At 35.4% G+C, this 19977-nt stretch overlaps 1 protein-coding gene across 5 annotated transcripts in view; it reads right to left on the bottom strand.

Annotated features, from left to right (window-relative positions):
- Window positions 1–1206: 1206 nt before the first annotated feature.
- The window catches only part of U2SURP (U2 snRNP associated SURP domain containing), a 60199-nt gene continuing 41428 nt past the window's right edge, over window positions 1207–19977 (bottom strand). For 3 of the 5 annotated variants that reach the window (XM_003826510.7, XM_008951909.5, XM_055110590.2), the window contains 5 exons: window positions 16842–17001; window positions 10734–10844; window positions 7976–8094; window positions 6634–6810; window positions 1207–5444 (listed from right to left, as the gene is read on the bottom strand). In XM_003826510.7, coding sequence (XP_003826558.1) covers window positions 5306–5444; window positions 6634–6810; window positions 7976–8094; window positions 10734–10844; window positions 16842–17001 — 706 coding nt within the window. In that variant the 3' untranslated portion in view covers window positions 1207–5305. The remainder of the gene's footprint in view (window positions 5445–6633; window positions 6811–7975; window positions 8095–10733; window positions 10845–16841; window positions 17002–19977) is intronic. The other 2 variants (XM_034957558.3, XM_055110589.2) reach the window with 1 other exon arrangement.

Here is a 19977-nt window from a genome sequence, read left to right as displayed (position 1 = left end):
TGTTTCCTAAGGATGAGAGAAAATAACTTGAAAAAAAATTTAAAAAGCTATTTTTCCTTTCTCTGTGACAAAATGAATAATCTAATCAGTGAGTTTACTACATGTCAAAATTTTAAGTTTTCTTTTCATCGGGCAATAAATAAAACTAGAAAAGCATTCAAGTATAGTCATCAATAGTACTAATCCACTAAAATATCAAAATCAGTTTGCTTCAAAAGTGTATTTTTTACCCCATGCTATGAAGTGTTGATATCAAAGTATATCATATGTAACCATTAAAGAGAACAGAGAGCACAAAAAGTAGTGAAGATGGTTAAAAAATAAATAAAGTGGAGTAGTTGGCATATACACTTGGTATTACATGTTCTCTTTTGAAGTTTTTACTCAAAATAGAAAATACTAATGAACCATTTGGGCTAAATCATTTTCAAATTCCATAATATGGAAACTTAAAGAAAAAGTGGGCTTTGTAAAGGAAACAATATACATGCTATAATATGGATGAACCTCGAGGATATTATGCTAAGTGAAATAAAACAGTCGCAAAAAAAGACAAATACTGTATGATTTCACTTATATGTTGTATCTAGAGTAGTCAAATTCAGAAACAGAAAGTAGAATGATGATACTGAGAGACGGGAGGAAGAGGGAAATGAGTTGTTTAATGGGTACAGAGTTTCAATTTTGCAACACAAAAAAAGTTCTGGAAATTGCGTAATCATGAGTATACCTAACACCACTTTGTTAAGAGGTAAATTTTGTTATGAGCATCTTCTCACAATTAAAATAACTGTCATTTTTTAAAAGGGCCCAATGATTTGTTAATGTGACAATGACACTGCAGGTATGTTTTAAAAACAAAGTATTTAGAGATACATGTAAGTTGTTATCTGCATGTTGATGGTATGTAAGGTTCACTGTACTATTTTACTTTTGTAGAATGTTTAAAATTTTCCTCAATTAAACAGAATAAAATAACTTTTAAAAAAGGGAACCAATAAGGAAATGAACTTTCCTAACCAAGAGAACCATCTAGCATGAAAACATATGATTATAGTTTAAACATGTAAAATGTAACATTTTAGCCATAACTGATAAACATGTCACATCACTTATTTCACTTGAGAGAAAGCTGCTGAAAAACTAATTATTAACTGGGCTTCCATCAGAAAAACAATATGGAGAAAATTACATGGACAGTCTAAGTTTGCTATGAAAACAATGTACTTTTATTAATTAAAAGTCAAAAACAACAAAAGGGAAATTTCACAACCTTTGTTTGCAACTATATAATCTTTATGTAGAAAAACTATAAAGTGACAGTCTGATCTGGAAAGCAGCTCAACAATAAATCTAATCCTTACATTAAAAGTAAGTAAATTATAGAATCAGTTCACCCAAAAGAAATTGTCTTGCTGTAGAATATTTTAGCCCAACTGATTTCAACTATATTATTCTCATTTCTGACAAACTGTCTTTCCTGATATTTCAAATCACCAGAGATGTAACAGACGAGAACCTGTTGAAGTAAAAGAATAAAACACAAATACTCCAAGCACAATTACATGTGACATGATGAGTGCATTTAATCTACAATCTACAAAACTATACAAATTACCAATTATACATATAATCCATTTACACTGAAGCTCCATGAGGTGGTACTGAATAAACACTGAGGCATCAAATTTTCAACAATGGAACAAGGCTCACGGAACAGCAGCACATTCCCACCTTTTAGTCTATCATCACAACACTTCCCCTGGGATTTGTACTTATTTATATATTATCTAAGTCCTAGGAAGTTGGTAACAAAAATTTTAAGTCAAAAGGATAATGAATTAAACACTCCCTAAAATCTATTCTAAAACATGCGTGTGAAATATGAAGAGATCAAGCACTTTGTAAATGTGAGATTTTACAGTCACATGTTCCTTTAAACTTATACTAGTATCTTCATTAGTATCTGCACAATTTTCTGTAATTAGGCTTTTCACTAAAACTTAATAGAAGAGGAAAACAACAAACAAAAAACCTTATTTTTAAACTGTACAGTCTTAGAAAAGTGGTACTATTTATTTTTAAAACCAACTTTTTCTGCTAAAGAAATCACACTGTGTGGTCATCAGAACAGTTTAAGTCCCTTTGGCAATACAGAGATTTATTTACCCTTATTCTGAATAACAATAATGATGATGATAAACTATTGTCACGGTCATATAATTTTTCAGAACTTATGCCACCATGGAGGCAAATGTGTACAGAATATTTCTAATAAACCTAAATTTAATCACAGTTAAAATTTCTCAAAAGTATTTTCAAGTGCTCAAGAATATTAAAGTTTGGGGGGAAATACATAAATCATAAATAAGCAAGTATTCCCTCCAAGATTCACTAATTGGGATAAAAGTCTCAGGGTAAGCCCACAAGAATGGTCTGCAATAAAGAAAAATCAGGTCTGTGTAGAGTAATTTCTGCCATCTTTAGCAGAAAAGCCAAAAACATTCTGAGCCAAATGAAAGCAAAGATCTTTTGATTCAGCGCCTTTTGTTGTGTTAGTTTTAATTTCTAACTTCTCAACATGTTATAGCTCAGAAATTCCCATATGCTTACTATCTGTAATAAGGAACTATGACATTAAAGAAAAAATTCAGAGACATGATCATTTTCCATCATAGGTCTGTCTCTCTTTGGTAAGAAACAGATCAAGACTTACTTATTTTCTCTCACCTACAGAAGAGAGGGGAGTTAAATGTCATTAACCTAGTAAACAATCCCTGTGTATAAACATTAAGTTGGAGGGTAAACAGCCTAAGTCATGCCCTTTATAAGAACTGTGGAAAACAATTCTGGCATGTAGCTGTGGTAGAGGACAGTAAGTGTCCACAGATAGAACATGATCTTTCCTGCAACTGGAAGATCATGCTTATGAACATTCTAGTCAACCTATAGAAATTTTGCTCTGTAACTTGAGTGTCCTTCAGACAAGAAACATGAATAATAAGCTATTATAAAAATGTGGTAGAATATCTTCCCCCTTATAAGTCACCAATTTCTGATCCCATTAAACTTTCACAGAATCCATGGGAGTATTAAGTAGGTTTACTCTAGGTAATTTGTCATGAAGTAAAACTGGAAATAACCTATCTAATAATACCATTTGCAATTCAAGAAAAAAAATCCAATACAATCTAATATGTACATTAACAAACTTCACAGAATATATATTCTATCAGGCCTAAGAAATCCTCACCCACCCAACCAAAAGAAAGTCAGTTTCACCCACTGTAAGATAAACCATGACACTTGTATCTGGATCCAGAAAAAAAGAACTGCTAAACTCCAATGCAGTAGGAAAAATATTACAAATAAGCACCCAAAACTGACCTAAAATTTTCTACTTAATCCTGCAGGATGTCTTTTTTTAAAGAGAAATAAGCATCCCTTGCAACTTGACTGGAAAGATTATTACCTGACCAATTATTTCTAAGCCTATACTAGAAACCAGTGTAAGATGGAATGCCAAAATCACCACCAACTCGACACGACCGTTATTTTTGCAAAGAAAGGTAGTTATATAAAATTCCATTCTCCCAGGCAATGAGCAGAGGAGAAAAACATGTTACTTTTTAAATGGCTACATTTGTAGGTTTTTGAGTATCAGCACCAAATGTTCACTTTTAATTATTCTGAACAAATTTTTAGGAATTAATGTTTCCTAACAAAATGGACTAACAAAACAGTGAATAAGGAAATAACTTTCAAGCAATATTTGCATGCTGATAAGAACCATTAAGTAAAACAGTGATTGGCTCACTTCCAAAGCTACTGTAGGTGTGCACCGTTTGGAAATAGTGTATCTCACTGCTCAGCTAATATAGCAACTCTCCAAACCATGGGTGCACATCTTATTTTGTGACTAGGCAAGATTAAGTAAAACAAGTTGAAAAGATTTTTTTAAAAAGCAAGCTAAATCAAAATAATCCATTGTTAGAATAGTTTTCTACTTTCTCTTTTAGGGAGCAAAAAAAAAACCCATCAAACCACTGTATGAAGTGCCTACATAAAAAACTGAAATCAAGATTCACAAATAATAGTGTCAGTTCAATTCTACATAACCCTTTATTATATTTATAGCAGTATTATGACCACCAACATTACACAAGTTTTATTTCTTCCTCATACCGTAGCAAATTTATTTTCATAATAGAGTTCAACCCTGCAAATGGTTTAAATCAACTTTTTGCACCTTGAATTTACAAACCATTAGATACGAAGTTTCCTGAAAAACATTTTATTTTTAAATTTTACTTAAAGCTATAACTAAACCCAAGTCTCTTGGGAGTGGGGGGGGGGGACCAACTAAGCTGTTTAAACACAAACTTATAAAAAATATTCTGATGCCAGTGTTTGAAAGATAGCCTACAGAAGATTATAAAAGGTCAATGATCATACAAGAGAATTCTATGGCCAAACCTTGTTAGAAAATTTGTTTTACAAATAAACTTCTTTCATAATAGAAGAGGAAATGAAAAGATATTTAATTTCCCCCTAAAAGTAAGTAGTTGCTCAGAACATGGGTTGGATGTATGGAAATCATATTGCTTCTGTGAAAAAATGTTTTAGCCAGGCATTCCACTAACAAAATGCCATGCCATATCTACCTAGTCTTTGATATCTGGGTATTAGTATTACCCAAGAGAAACTTATCAAAAGCAAATGGTTAACAAACCACCAAACAGGAGTCTCAGGTCCCTTAATTTGGATAGTCATCTTAGTAAATATAAAACTGAAGTTACTTGAACACTGGGGCTTATAAAGTGCATCAGGTATAAGAAACACAACAGTAGTGTGAAACTCAGTAGGACTTTAAGGGACTTAATATCACCGGTGGGGCAAAAAAACAACATTATAGTTTTCTGTTCAGATTTTATTTGAAATCTAATTCAAATTGTCAAAGCTACAAAAGGGGGGAAGACATCTGTATTATTTTTGCTAAGTCACAACATCCTAAAACAAAATACTACTACTGTCAGCAGATCCATTATACACATTTCTGATGAAATCCATTAGAACAATAAAAATTTCATCTTGAGAAATAGCCACAATGAAAGTAATTTACACAATATAAAACAATGACAGATCTACAGATGCAGTTGCTCATGAGTTTACACATGCATACACAAACAAACAAAAAACCCCAGGAATGCTCTTTCATTTGATTTTTTGTTTTTTTAAAAAACAGACCGTTCAGGCACAAAACAAATCGCATTTCCAATAAGTGACAGCATCTTAAAAATTTACATCAGTGTTTGTTTTTCTTCGACTTTTTATGAGACCTGTGTGGAGATCTGGACTGGGATCTGGACTTCTTTCCTGATTTTTTAGGGGATCTAGACCGTGATCGCCTAGACCTTTTAGGTGTCCTTGAACCAGATGGTGATCTAAGGAAACAAACAAAAAAATCCCAATTGATAAAGTACTCATGTGATCAAAACTGTTTATCCTTAAACTATCAAAAATGATCTTTAACACAGCACAGTGAAAAATCACTGCAACAAGACTATGAACTTCTAAAATTTAAACTCTATTGTACACACACACACACGGATTATTTTGTACTTACTATGCACTGCATCAATGATCATCAGTAGAGCGCTTGTTTATAAAGACAGATTTCTGTGCCTTATCACTGCTCTACTGAATCAAAATCTCTGGAGGATGGAACTAAGAATTTGCATTTTTAACAAGCTCCACAAGTGACTGATAACCCCCAAATTTGAACCTTTAATCTACAAGATAAAGTTCAAAGTTGCACCTAAGATCATTCACAAAATTTAAAAAACACAGCAGCTTTGAAGTTTATCATCCTGAAGCAAACAACTACTGCAGTATCATTCAAGGGCATCATTTAAGACATAATTTTGTAAGTGCTCTTCATGAAGGATTACTCAAACCAATAAAGATACATGTACATATACATACATATATAACACATACATACATATATATACAGGTGCCATTTAGAAAAGGAGAAAGGTATCTATTCTGTAAAGATTTTACTAAAAATAGTTACAATAATAAAGTATTAGCATACAAAGCAGTTTTAGCTCTCAGGAAAATTCCTCTATGTATCACCAGATAAATAAAACATTTCTGAACCATTTTTCTGGAACTAAAGGGAAAAAAAGTATACAAAATACTAAAATACATACTGAAAAAATGGTATTCATGATATGTATTTCCAAAAATATCTACCCAAGAACTTGCTAATAATATTGCTATGGGGGAAAAATGTGTGTTTCTTTCAGCTTTGACAAAAATCAAATAATATTCTATAGAAACTAAAGAACAGAACGAAAAGTAAAGCAGCTAACCCTATTCCACAGAAAACATTGGATATGATGTTTAAAATTCTTGGCTGGTCCTCACTTGTTGGAAGCCTTCACTTCAGTCATGAAAGAGATTGGGATGAGGAGGTGGGGAGGAATAACCAAAAATGAAAGTGTATCTCTTTGGTTTTCTAAAATCCTTAAAAAAAAAAAATGTATGCCAACCAAATTATTTTCAAAAGCTGATGAAATGACAAGGAAACTGGTATCTGAAATATTAGCAAAAATGACTTGCATTTACCTTTTGGCTTTTTTGCTAACATCTCTAGGAGAATCTTTGTGAGATGACCTGGACCGTGAGCTCTCTTTATGAGATCTTTCTGAACGCTCTGATCGCTCCGATTTTGGTGATGGGGATTTCACTCGTCTACCACTGCTACTGCGAGATGGGCTGGGGGATGTACTGTGTCGCCTCTTCCTATGGAACAAAGCCCCCAAAACATTCCATAAATGAGCAAAGGATCAGGTATTCATTTTCCTTTACTAAATTAGCTATTAATTGCTACCAGCTTACTCTTTTATTCTAACCATGTAATGTTACTTTTAACAATACTCAAAGTCCTTTGTAACAAGAACAAATAAGTGTTAAAGATAGGTTGTCAAGAGACAACAACTGAATTCAACTAAATTGGATTTTCTCTTTGCAATAAGAGGTTATTGAAACAACTGGCAAAATCTAATTAAGGTCTCAGGATTTAATATCAGTTTTTAAAAATGTTAAATGAATGTGGTTAAGAGAATGGGGCATCATGTTGGCAAATTATTCTTAAATGGTTGGAGGTGGGGCAGAAGAGGAAGAATAAAGCAAAAGTAGAAATACTTTAACATTTGGGTAATGTGGGTGAAGGGTAACTATCAATTATACTATTCTTGCAACTTTCCTATAAATCTAAAACTATGTCAAAATAGTAATAAGAGACAAAAAAGTGACAGACTTTTAACCAACTGGCATAACTTGTTATTTGTAACTATCTGTAGCGTGACTAAGCTAGACTTTTATTTGCAATGGCTTGGTCTTTTTATTAGGAAAACCTCAGTTCAGTTAAGGGAAACAATTTTCTTTATTCAATCAGAGATTTAGGAACCGTGAGAGTAAGACATAAAAACTGAAAGAGAAATGCTTTTGATTAGAATGAAGACTTAAAGTGAGCTATGGCCTATGTATACAATCTCCTTTCAAGATAAGACTAAGACTCAAGTTTACAAGTAGCAGCCTCAGCACAGATACTGGAAAAAATGCTTAAATTGGATGCAACAAGGAAGATCTAGCAAGTTGTTTTGTTACTTAAACCTCAGGTTTGATATCTAATACTGTAATTGAATCCTTGCACTGAACTAAGGCTAAGGATACCATATAAACCATGTGAAGGGATGATGCCCTGGTTAACTAAGTCAAGTGCCAACTAAATGCCCCATTTCTCTGCTATTTCTGCCTTCTGCAAGCAGGACCCAAACAAGTTTACCCAAACAAGTTTATCATGAACAAACAGTTCCAGTTTGCTGGCATCAATGATGAAAATATTATAAAACACCACTGCAAATCTTGAAACAGTATATGCAATTAAATATGAGAAATGTTATACCTTTCCTTCCTTGTCGGAGTACACTCATCTTTTTCCTTCTTGTCTTTGGAGCGAGATTCCAATTTTTCTTTATCTTTCTTGTCTCTTTCTCGTTCTCTTTCTAACTCTTTCTCTTTCTCCTGTTATTTTTTATAGAAAATATTAAGTTGTTTAAAAATATCAATGTGGGTTAATCTCATTTATAGAACAATATCTTCTCTTACAGGAAATAATTTTTTAAATTACTACTTAAGGTACAATACTATTTAAAAAAAAAAAAAAAATCTACCCCTTCAGGGAAACTAGTCTTTTCTTTTGCTTATACTGAATAAAACTAATCCTAGCAACAGCAGCTATACATTTACTGAGTGCTTACCACAGGCCAAACAACATACTAAACAGCTTTCCACAGACCATTTCATGTAATCATTTAAAGCATCCCTAAGAAAATTACTATTATCCTTATTCTAGAGATGAAAATTGAGACTCAGAAAGATTAAGTACCATGTGCATGGTCACACAGGAGAGTCAGGTCAGAATTTGAGACCAAGCTCTAGAGTCAGAGCTCTTCCCCCACTGTCCCACCTGCCGAAAAATTCCAATCAGAAAAAGCTAACAATGTACTGCCCTTTCCATAAATTACAATAAAATAGTCAGTAAAAGTGATCCCTCTAACTACAAACAAATTGATTTAATCAAAAAGAGCTCTTACCAAAGAAAAAAGGCTAGAAAAGGAAAATGGTTATTCACATTAATCTTCCATCGAAATTTTATTAGTGGGAAACAAGTACCAATTACACTGCAAATTTTAAATCCCAAATACAAACTGACTACATGACTCTAGAATCAACAACAACAAAAAAAAACCAACACATTTGCTTATTCCCAGATGCTACAACTGCCACTTCTCATTTGAAATTCTGATTTTGGTATATAATTAAAGGAGTGGCTACAGACAATAAATCCACACAACTAACTTAGTTCTTCACTAAATGGAATTTAATTTCTCTATGATTCATATGCATCAAGCAAGCTATGTGATAGCTGATTCTTCTGATTTCTAAAAGGTGAAAAGAACCTATACCAGATGTTGGCAAACACTTTTTGTACAGAGCCAGACAGTAAATGCTCTCTGCTTTGTGGGCCACATACAGTCTCTGTCACAACTACTCAACTCTGCCACAGCAGAGTGAAAGCCACCCTACAAAATACCTAAGTCAATGTGCATGGCTGTGTTCTAATACAACTATTTACAGAATCAGGCAAGGACCATATTCCTTCTCTCCAATTATAATCATAGAGTGCAAAGGAGACTAAAGTGGTAACACAAATATTATGTATTTTGTGCTTGCTACCATCAGAACAGTGAGCATCTCAAGGTGTAATCTCCTATGGGATATATGTAAGTAGCATCTTATTATTTTTTTTTTTTTTAGACAGAGTTTTTCACTCTTGTTACCCAGGCTAGAGTGTAATAGCATGATCTCAGCTCATGACAACCTCCGCCTCCCGGGTTCAAGTGATTCTCCTGCCTCAGCCTCCTGAGTAGCTAGGATTACAGGCATGTGCCACCACACCCAGATAATTTTGTATTTTTAGTAGAGACGGGGTTTATCCATGCTGGTCAGGCTGGTCTCGAACTCCTGACCTCAGGTGATTTGCCCACCTCGGCCTCCGAAAGTGCTGGGATTACAGGCGTGAGCAACTGCGCCCAGCCATAAGTAGCATCTTTTACAAAATCTCATTTATCTTTTTTCCAAATATATAGAGTGCAACTTTTAAACAGTGGTGCTAAGCAGACTGACTCCCTCTGGTGATCTGTAGGATGCATTTTCCTGATTGATAATGAAAATGAAAATGATTTCCTGATTGAGATGCCTATTTTATAGGAACCGTATAGCTAAAATACTTATAATGAAGAGTAACAGTAGTAATATTAGCTATTATCTAACTCATAATCTTACAAAATTGGGAATATCAACCCAGTTTCAGAGAAAAAGCAGGCTGCAGTGACTTGCCTAGGAGTACACAGCAGAGAGCAGTACTAGCATTCCACAGGTCTGAGCAGCACCACAGTTGCTTTACCAGACTGCTCCCCAACACCAGTTTTGTACATTAACAGCTTTATAGTGATTGTAAGTTCCCTTTTTATGGCTCTTTCCTATTTCACTTTCTATATAATCTCATTATTATTGGTTTTTCTTTTTTTTTTTTTTTTTTTTTTTGCAACGACAGTCTCAACAAAATTCCTGGGGTTCCTGGTTCTAAAATTCTCTGCACATGCCTATAAATTTTGTGATGCACGAGAATATAAAGTCCCTCAAACACTCAAGAGCTCACCAATGAGGTATTCTACCACTTGCTGTCCCTCCCTGGAAACCATGAGAAATGAAAATAAACTTCTCAACACCAGAACTCCCCAAACCCTGCCTCCATCTTTTTCTTTCTGTACCACCTCTCAGGGTTGTTGGTGTCTCACTGTCACAAAATGTGACTTGTCCTGAAGGGTTTTCCAGTTTTGAAAGCATGCTCTTAGCAGAATTAATCTTCTTGTCCACAGGTAATACTCAGAATAAAATAGTGTGCTGCTGCCTTTAAGCTCCTTTCCAATCAAAATACTTTTAAAATATAAAATTTCAAATGTTTCTGATTGCCCTACTAGTATTCAAAATTTATACAAAGGATATAATTTGAAATCATCTTTAGGTATACCAGTATTCTAGGAAGTCAAATAAATAACTTCAAAATATGTGTATTATTGGGTATACTTATTCCTTACTCGTTGAAGAAGTTTATCTCTGTAGTGTTCTACTTGCTCCTGAAAACTCTGGCCTGGTTTTTTAGGTCTTTTCCCAGATTCCAATTCATCCTGAAACTTCATAACTTTGAGCTGTGAAATAAAACATTTTAAAAATAAGCATTTTCATCATTCTAGATTCTCAAGCACTGTTTTGCTTCTTTTCTATAGCAAAGTAGTAACTAATTAGTACTCAGTCAAAATATAACCTCACCTGGAGGCCACTTGTCAGACAAGTCAAACTAGGCAAAAATCAGCTGACCAGATGGGAACCCTCTCTGGTCATGAGGACTCAAAAACCGTGAACCGTGCTTCATGGCTGTAAGAACTCACTTATTCTCTCAACACAATTATAACAAATTTGGTATCTGGTTCCCCAAATTAGAAAAGCAAGGTTGCTAAAGACACGCACACTGCCAGCATGATATGACAGTCAGCATGCAGATAAACATCTTTAAAAAAGAGGTGGGGATGGGAGGTGGGAAGGCTGTGGCATTCTGGTTCAGCTCATGTAAGACCAAACACAAAGCTGCACACAGTCTGAAGGTTTCACTCACAGTGCAATCACCAGATATCACAAAACAAAGAAAAGGTTAAATCATATTTGGAGGGTATTTGATAAGACAGTAAGAGCAAATACTGATTAAAACAGACCAGGCCGGGCGCAGTGGCTCACGCCTGTAATCCCAGCACTTTGGGAGGCTGAGGTGGGTGGATCACCTGAGGTCAGGAGTTCAAGACCAGCCTGACCAACATGGAGAAACCCCATCTCTACTAAAAATACAAAATTAGCCAGGCATGGTGGCACATGCCTATAATCCCAACTACTTGGGAGGCTGAGGCAGGAGAATCGCTTGAACCCGGTGGGCAGAGGTTGCGGTGAGCCGAGATGGCACCATTGTACTCCATGCCTGGGCAACAAGAGCAAAACTCCGTCTAAAATAAAAAAAAAAAAAACCAGACCAGAAAAACTTCCATCTCTTATTACCTATATAAGTGCACAAAGGTATTTTACAAGATATTCATTGCAGCATTGTTTGTAAAAACAGACCACCTACATGTTTACCCAGAGATTTCTGGCTAATACACCTCCACACAAACAAATACATGTAATATACTTATATATTGGCAATGGATAAAGATCTGAAAAAACTAGTAAAATCAGTTACAGGGAGAGGAAAAACCTGTAATAAGTGAGCTTAATTTTACTTTTTATTCTGGAGACATAAGTATCTTAAAATTTTGTACTATATAAAAATAGTAAAAAGAATAAATTCATGATTTATTTTGAATTTAAAAATAAAAACTTCACAAAGTGGTTAAAATAAAAACTACCCTAAGGCTTAAAGGAGCTTAAATTATCCAAAAAATTTACAAGGGTGAAAATACCTTCTTCTTGAATTCTACGGGAGGACAAATAAGGTGAAAAGTATGAGGACCTGGAAGATCCTCCAAGTGGTAGAAAGCACATGGATCTTGGATGATACCACTGGGCTGCCAATCTGCTCAATATTGTTCCACTCAAAGAGAAAGAGGAAGCATTCTTGTCCCATGAAATTACTGTAGATGCTAACGTTTTATTCTATTTTATTCAGACATTGATATATCCTTTAAATGGACTAAATGCTACTACAGCATTTTATTTATACTTCAAAAACAAGACTTAATTTGCTTGTTACCCCCCCTTTATTACAAATTAGTCTTTACCATTTCTCCCCATTCCAAGTGGTATTTTCTTTCTTTCTTTTTTTTTTTTTTTGAGATGGAGTCTTACTCTGTTGCCCAGACTGGAGTGCAGTGGCACAATCTCGGCTCACTGCAACCTCCACCTCCCAGGTTCAAGCAATTCTCCCGCCTCAGCTTCCCAAGTAGCTGGGATTACAGGCGCACGCCACCAAGCCTAATTTTTGAATCTTTTTTTTTTTTTTTTTTTTTAGCAGAGACAGGGTTTCGCTATGTTGGCCAGGTTGGTCTCGAACTCCTGACCTCAGGTGATGCACCCAGCTTGGCCTCCCAACGTGCTGGGATTACAGGCATGAGCCGCCATGCCTGGCCCCAAGTGGCATTTTCACTATTTTTGACTTCATGAATGTTTCTTATACGTTCTCCAATTCTGTCCTTTTTCCATCTATTTTCACTTTTTAGTTAATTATTTTTTGAGACGATGTCTCATGCTGTCACCCAGGCGCACTGCAACCTTGGCGCACTGCAACCTCCGCCTCCCAGTCTCCCAGGTTCAAGCGATTCTCCTGCCTCAGCCTCCATGCCTGACTAATTTTTGTATTTTTAGTACAGACAGGGTTTCACCATGTTGGCCAGGCTGGTCTCAAACTCCTGACTTCAAGTAATCCGCCCACCTCGGCCTCCCAAAGTGGTGGGATTTCAGACATATTTTCACTTCTATAATCAGGGTCTTTTATAATCAGAGCTTTGATGTTCTCTCCTTCTCTTCTTTCAAAGCTCTCTAAAAGTCTACATTTTTCGTGTGTTTTAATCATGACTGCATTTAAAAAGATAAGATGTAAGGCTGAGAAAGCAAGGGGGTGGGGCGGGCAACATAAATAGCTAAGTTCATCACTGTGTGAAGCCTCTCGTGACCAAGATGACTCTTCCACAGAATGTATTTGTAGTAAATCAGTTTGGGTTAGAAAGAGTCAAACAACAGACCCAAATGTTACTTAGGGGAGAGAAGGGATTCCTAAGATAATCATTTAAAAAATCACTACACAATCCCTACTTATAGTTCCTGCTGATACAGTCTAACTGAGGCTCACAGCACAAGTCCAAGACACACAGAAAACAGATGATCAAGGGTCTCAACACAAAAGGAAGTGGCCCATGCAATGGCTTCTTAACTATCCATCCCTTATTACCTTCAGGCAACAGACAGGTATCACCTTCCAACTCAACTGTTCACTCTTTCCTCAGGGACCAGGACAGAAAGTGATCTCTCTCTTCCAACAAGACAGAAGACCCTCCACTTGGTTCCCCACCCACTATTCTACTCTTCCAACCTTGTTGGTAGAAATGGGGACAATAGTAGAATAAGAAAAGGAAACTCCAGCCTAGGCACTGCTCTCAGTGGTATGTGAAAGATTAAGAACTGGCTTCTGGCCACCACAACATCATATAGCTACAAGATTTTTGTGTTTTTACAAAGGATGTTAGTATTTTATAACACGAATCATTTGGTTTTTATTTATTCCATGCTACAAACTGTTCAGCTATAGGTATCTTTATTAGGACACACGTGGGGATGCAAAATTACAGTATATATACTATAGAATATAATAGAACTAATTGGAGAAACTGATTTAGAACTTTATTCTTAATTTAATGGTTCTCCAATAAAAGGGTTTGGATTCTAAATCTCGAAATGGATATCCAAATTTAGGGGCAGAGAAGAGAGCTAGTTGTGAAAAGCCCTGGGATAAAGCTCATGAGCTCCGAGTTCTAGTCCAAGTTTGCCACCTGTTGTGGAACTTTATTCCATAGGACTAAATCTCTCAGAGGAAATACAAGAGAAGATTAGATAATTTTAAGATGAAGCCAAGATAAACATTTTAAAATCAGGACTTAGTTCATGGTCCAAATCCCAGAAAGACAACTAAGTTGTGAGAGGCAGTCACTATGAAAGCAGGAGAAATAATCACTGAATACATAAAGGACAGGTCAGATTACAAAAGAGCACATGAAGTATGGAAATGTATGCATATATGTGTGCAATGTGCATGCACGTGTATCGCATATATGCATATACAAGGTGGAAAGAATAAGGTTTGTAAAAACCACCTAAGTTAACAAAAAAGCTAAATTACATGCTTTCCTCTCTTTAAGTTAATAAGGAAACAGAACATACTAAACAGTTGGGGCATTTATATGAGCGAATAGCTTGTATTATCAAGAAAATACACTTCTATTTAACTCAAGTCTATTTCTACTCCAACAGTTTTCACCAGGTCAGAAAGGGAGAGCTCTTTTTTTTTTGACGGAGTCTCACTCTGTCGCCCAGGCTGCGGTGCAGTGGCATGATCTCGGCTCACTGCAAGCTCCGCCTCCCGGGTCCACACCATTCTCCTGCCTCAGCCTCCCGAGTAGCTGGGACTATAGGTGCCTGTCACCATGCCTGGCTAATTTTTTTTTGTATTTTTAGTAGAGACAGGGTTTCACGGTGTTAGCCAGGATAGTCTCGATCTCCTGACCTCGTGATCCACCCGCCTTGGCCTCTCAAAGTGCTGGGATTACAGGCATGAGCCACTGCTGCTGGCCAAGGCAGAGCTTCTTATAAGGTGAGAGGAATAAAAGAGGAGCATGTGTAGGTTGAAAAGGTGCACAGGTGAGTGTGTTCACTGACACACATCTTATCCCCTGAAAAATATTTAAAATGTATATGAATACATCCCAGGAAAAAATAAATCAACTAATCAACTCTGAAAATCCTTCATCTCTACTTAAAAATGACACCACGCTGACTCTACATAAGGTTAAAACAAAATGCTGTCTGTTTACTTTTCAGTTTGGTGATGTCTGACAAAGAGGTGGGCAAGAACTTGTATCAGCCCAACAGTGACTATGTGGAGAAGTGGCAATGAGGTAACTAATGTGATAGGTATCATAAGTTAGTAAGGGAGATAGTACTGACATACAGTAGGCATTCAAAAATACTGTTCAATGAATGTATACAGTATGAAAATTCACTCTCATACATTCTTTAGAGGTTTGAGACTGATTGCTAAACTACTGCTAGCATTTACTGGGAATATCTCATCCCCTTGAGGGCATTACAAAGCCCTTCTCCGAGATGTCTGAATAACCTTGGACAAAACAAAAGGCATTTAAAAAGGAGAGGGTGAGACCAGCCTGGACAACATAGTGAGACCTCATCTCTATTAAAAAAAAAAAAAATTAGTCAGGCTTGGTGGTGCACATCTGTAGTCCCAGCTACTCCAGAGGCTGACATGGGAGAATCTCTTGAGCCTGGTGGTTTGATGTTGCAGTGAGCTATGGTCACACCATTGCACTCCAGCCTGGTCAACAGAAAGAAACCCCGTCCCCCCAAAAAAAAAAAAAAAAAAAAAAAAGGAGAGGGGAGAGGGGAAAAGGGAAAGGGAGGGAAATGTCTGCCTGAGATAGTCTGGGCTCTTCTATACATTTCCCCATCTTTTAGTATTAAGACCCACTCAATGTCTATTCTCCTTCATATGGTACAGACATTAAAAATGAGCCTAATAAAATGTAAACATAACAGAATATGCCAGAAAATATTTTACTTTTTCCTAGTTACATACTATGAACACTCAAAATGAAATAGATTTCTCGCCGGGTGTGGTGGGTGACACCTGTAATCCCAGCACTTTGGGAGGCCGAGGTGGGTGGATCATGAGGTCAGGAGATCAAGATCATCCTGGCTAACACAGTCAATCCCTGTCTCTACTTAAAAAAATACAAAAAAATGAGCCGGGCATGGTGGCTACTCCGGAGGCTGAGGCAGGCAAATGGCGTGAACCCAGGAGGGAGAGCTTGCAGTGAGCCGAGATCGTGCCACTGCACTCCAGCCTGGGTGACAGTGCGAGACTCCGTCCCAAAAAAAAAAAAAAAATGGATTTCTCACAGTACATAACACATAATGTATTACATATGTATATACATATAATCTATACATTAGAATCCATTTCTTCAGAGGATCTCCTATGTGCCATGTATTAGAGATACAATGATGAAGAGAAAACAGACATGGTCTTTTCCCTTCATGGAAAGTGCAGCCTAATGGGGAAGACAGACATTAAATAAGCAAGCAAGCAAGTAAGCAAACAAACAAAATACACATTCACACACATACCCCACAATACATATAAAATCACACAGAAATAAATAGGAAGAAGCAAGTAAGTCCAAAAGGGTAAGAAAAGGCTACTGTGAGTGAATAGATGGTTGAACTAAGAGGCCTGAAGAAAAGTCACCTGGTATGAAGAGTTCTAAGCAGAAAGAGGGAACAGTATGTACTAAGGTACAATGCAAAGAGGCAACTTAGTTTGGTGGAGAAAGTGAAAAGCCAATAAAGTGTAATTTAAGTTTCACTGCAACACCAACCTCAATTTCACGAAGTTTGGCTCGTTTTTCCTCACTCATTTCAGAGTACTTAGAGAACTTAGACTCAGTCATTTCTTCTTTGATTGGATTAGAGTACAAATGATGTTCTTCAGATTTGGAACTTTGAGTATCTTCTTCATCTTCACTTTCTTCTTCTTGACTTTAGAAACAAGCAGAATACATTGTATGTCAAGGCAGCAAGAGAGTACCATATTTTACAGTCTACCTATTTTATTTTTCATTGTCTTAAGAGCTTAAATAACATAGCCAAAACATAATAGGACAATTCATACCTCAAGCATCTTTTGCAAAATATTTGATCAATATTTTACAGACAATTTTATAAAACACTTCTTTCCTCCACAGAAAATGTGTGAGCTTCAACATAAGCATACTGTAATAAATTCTGCTTATGTTGTTATCTGTGTGCCTTCCATTTGCAACAAACTTTCCTTGCAGCAGTTAAAGGAAACGAATAATCAAGTTTCTGCATACTTCACGGTTCAGAGTGATTTCAAGAAGCTTTATGTTTTCCATTCCTGAGTTATTTCACTCATATTGTGAGCAACAATATTCACAAATATTCTATGTTCTCATTTATAAGTGAAAGTTAAGCTATAAGGATGTAAAGGCATAAGAATAATACAATGGACTTCTAGGACATGGAAGGATGGGAGGGGGGTGAGGGATAAAAGACTATATATTGGGTACAGTGTACATTGTTCAGGTGACAGGTGCACCAAAATCTCAGTAATCACCACTAAATAATATATCCATGTAACCCAAAACCACTTGTACCCCAAAAACTTTTAAAATGAAAATTAAAAAAATAAAAATAAAAAAAGCTGTATGTGTGCCTTTAGTAACTTCAGCAGAGCCTATAATCAATCTAGAAAATACATGAGCTTGAGTCACAGAGTTACTAAGAAATAATCAATACAGCTGGTAAAGACCTTATCTGATTAGCACATAACCTTAATAATAAAGCAATGTATGCATTTTATATATTAGCAAATACCAGTATTCACATTTCAGTTGATTCTGAAAGTTGCACTGGTTCTGGGTCAGACAAGAAAATAAAAACCTGAGAGACTATCATGAGTAAGTCACTCAGGATACGAAGAAGAAAAATTCTCCTGTCCTTCCAGAAGCAGTCTAGTGGAAACACAAACAAGCAACTATGTGTAAAGCTGGTCATCAATGCTAGTACAGGATTAACCAAATGTTCTTGAAGCACAAAGAACAAATGGTTTTTTTAAAAAAAATACTTCACATTCTGGGACTGGGTTGTGTGTGTGTGTGTGTGTGTGTGCGCGTATACTACTGGCAAATAAATCTGGGCAAAACAAGATACCCATATACAAACAAACTCAGAATGTTTATATATATACAAACAAAATTCCTTACAAACAATGTTGACTGTGATAACATTACTGGCATAACCCAGAACAAACGCTGTTTTGCCTTTAATACTTGAATCTCGCAAGCCCTTCTATGTTGGTATTTGGGTACTAAGGACATTCTACGATGAGCAGAAAGATTCCTTTTAATATACATGTAGAATTATTCTTAATAATGTAAAAACAGTTATAATCAAATTCTTTCCAAATAAAATTTAATTAAAGTCTTATGTAATAAGACCTTCATTGTATGAGAGAAAAATTTACACCAGGCAGATAAAAAGAAAGGCTGTCAATTCAGAATCAGAAAAGATATGGTACTGAGAAAACTCTGATACTAGCTTTTAAATTTCTCAACCAAAGGTCCTTTCTAGACATTACTAAAATATTTTACTAACTTCATCTTCAGGACCACACAAATCATTAGTATCACCATACAGGTACAACTCAATACAATATTAGCTAAGGAAGAAAAAAGTCCAAACCAACAGTTTAAAAATATTCTTCTTGGAAAAAAAGTTTTACTTAATATTTCTCATTAATTTGTCATAAATTTCCTAAATACAGTTTTTAGTTAATTTTTTTAAAACAAAAGAATTTCCTGTTTTATGGTACATAAAATTACACAAGTGTTTCAGATGCTTTTAGATTGAAGTGTATGTGTGTTTATGTAAACATGGATGTTTACTGAAGAATTATTCTAGAAGACTCAATAAGGACGTGACTTTGTTAAACTGAGTCACAGTTACTATGAAACAATAATACAGCAGATATTGATTACTTAACCAATTCTAGCCTGTAAAATTTTTTCTAATTTTTTTTTGCAATTTCAAATATTCTTTGGTAAACATCCTTGTATGTTTACCAAAATGTTTGCTTTCAATCATAGATGAATACAGAACAGGTAAACAGATTAAAATGGCATAATACCAATGACATTGAATGAAAAACATGTCACAGAATAGCACGTACAGTAATATTACATCATTTATGTTCAATAGTTATGCATGTTTTTATACACATAGAAAGGGTCTAGATGGCTGAACATTAAACATTTAACCATATTACTTAAGACTTTTTAAATGAGCTCTATTCATGATTTAAAATATGTAAATATTTTAAATTGCTATAATAATTTTTTCAAGGCTTAAGCAGTTTTTCTAAACTGGTTTCGGCCTTAGCTTTTAGCCACAATTCGAGGTTCAAATCTTATCACAGCTTCTTCCTCTTGTTCTTTTTTTAAAAAGACATGCAAATTCAAGATTCTAAATCCATACAGTATTCAATACAAATGAAATTGCTTTTTGTAACTTTTCTCCAAAACATGCTTTAAAAATCACATTTCTGCCACGAATCACAATATTGCCACAAAATATAATAATTACTAGTTACAAAATCAGCCTTAAGTAAAGACATTTAGGATTCAGCCACTAGAGAGTAGTAGTGAGGCATGAGAAAATTTCAAGGATCACAAGCTGCGCAAAAGCTTTTTTTCCTTGCTTTGTACTTTGTTATTTTTACATTATCAAGATTTACCTGAAATTCCTAAGAAAAATGAAAAATCTAAAATTATACTTCTAGTGATCCAGGCTTCCACAATGTATGAGTATTCCAACATCAATGCTAAAATGTATTCATATTCCAAACATTAACACAAATATCAGTTTTATGCCAAAAAAACTACCTTTAGAAATAAAACTAATAGAACAATACTTTTTTCAGTTCAACGGCTTTTC

This window comes from Pan paniscus, chromosome 2, assembly GCF_029289425.2.
Source record: "Pan paniscus chromosome 2, NHGRI_mPanPan1-v2.0_pri, whole genome shotgun sequence".
In the NCBI taxonomy this organism is placed as follows: Eukaryota; Metazoa; Chordata; class Mammalia; order Primates; family Hominidae; genus Pan; species Pan paniscus.
The sequence above is the reverse complement of the archived record's forward strand: the minus strand, read 5'-3'. Positions and strand labels throughout refer to the sequence as shown.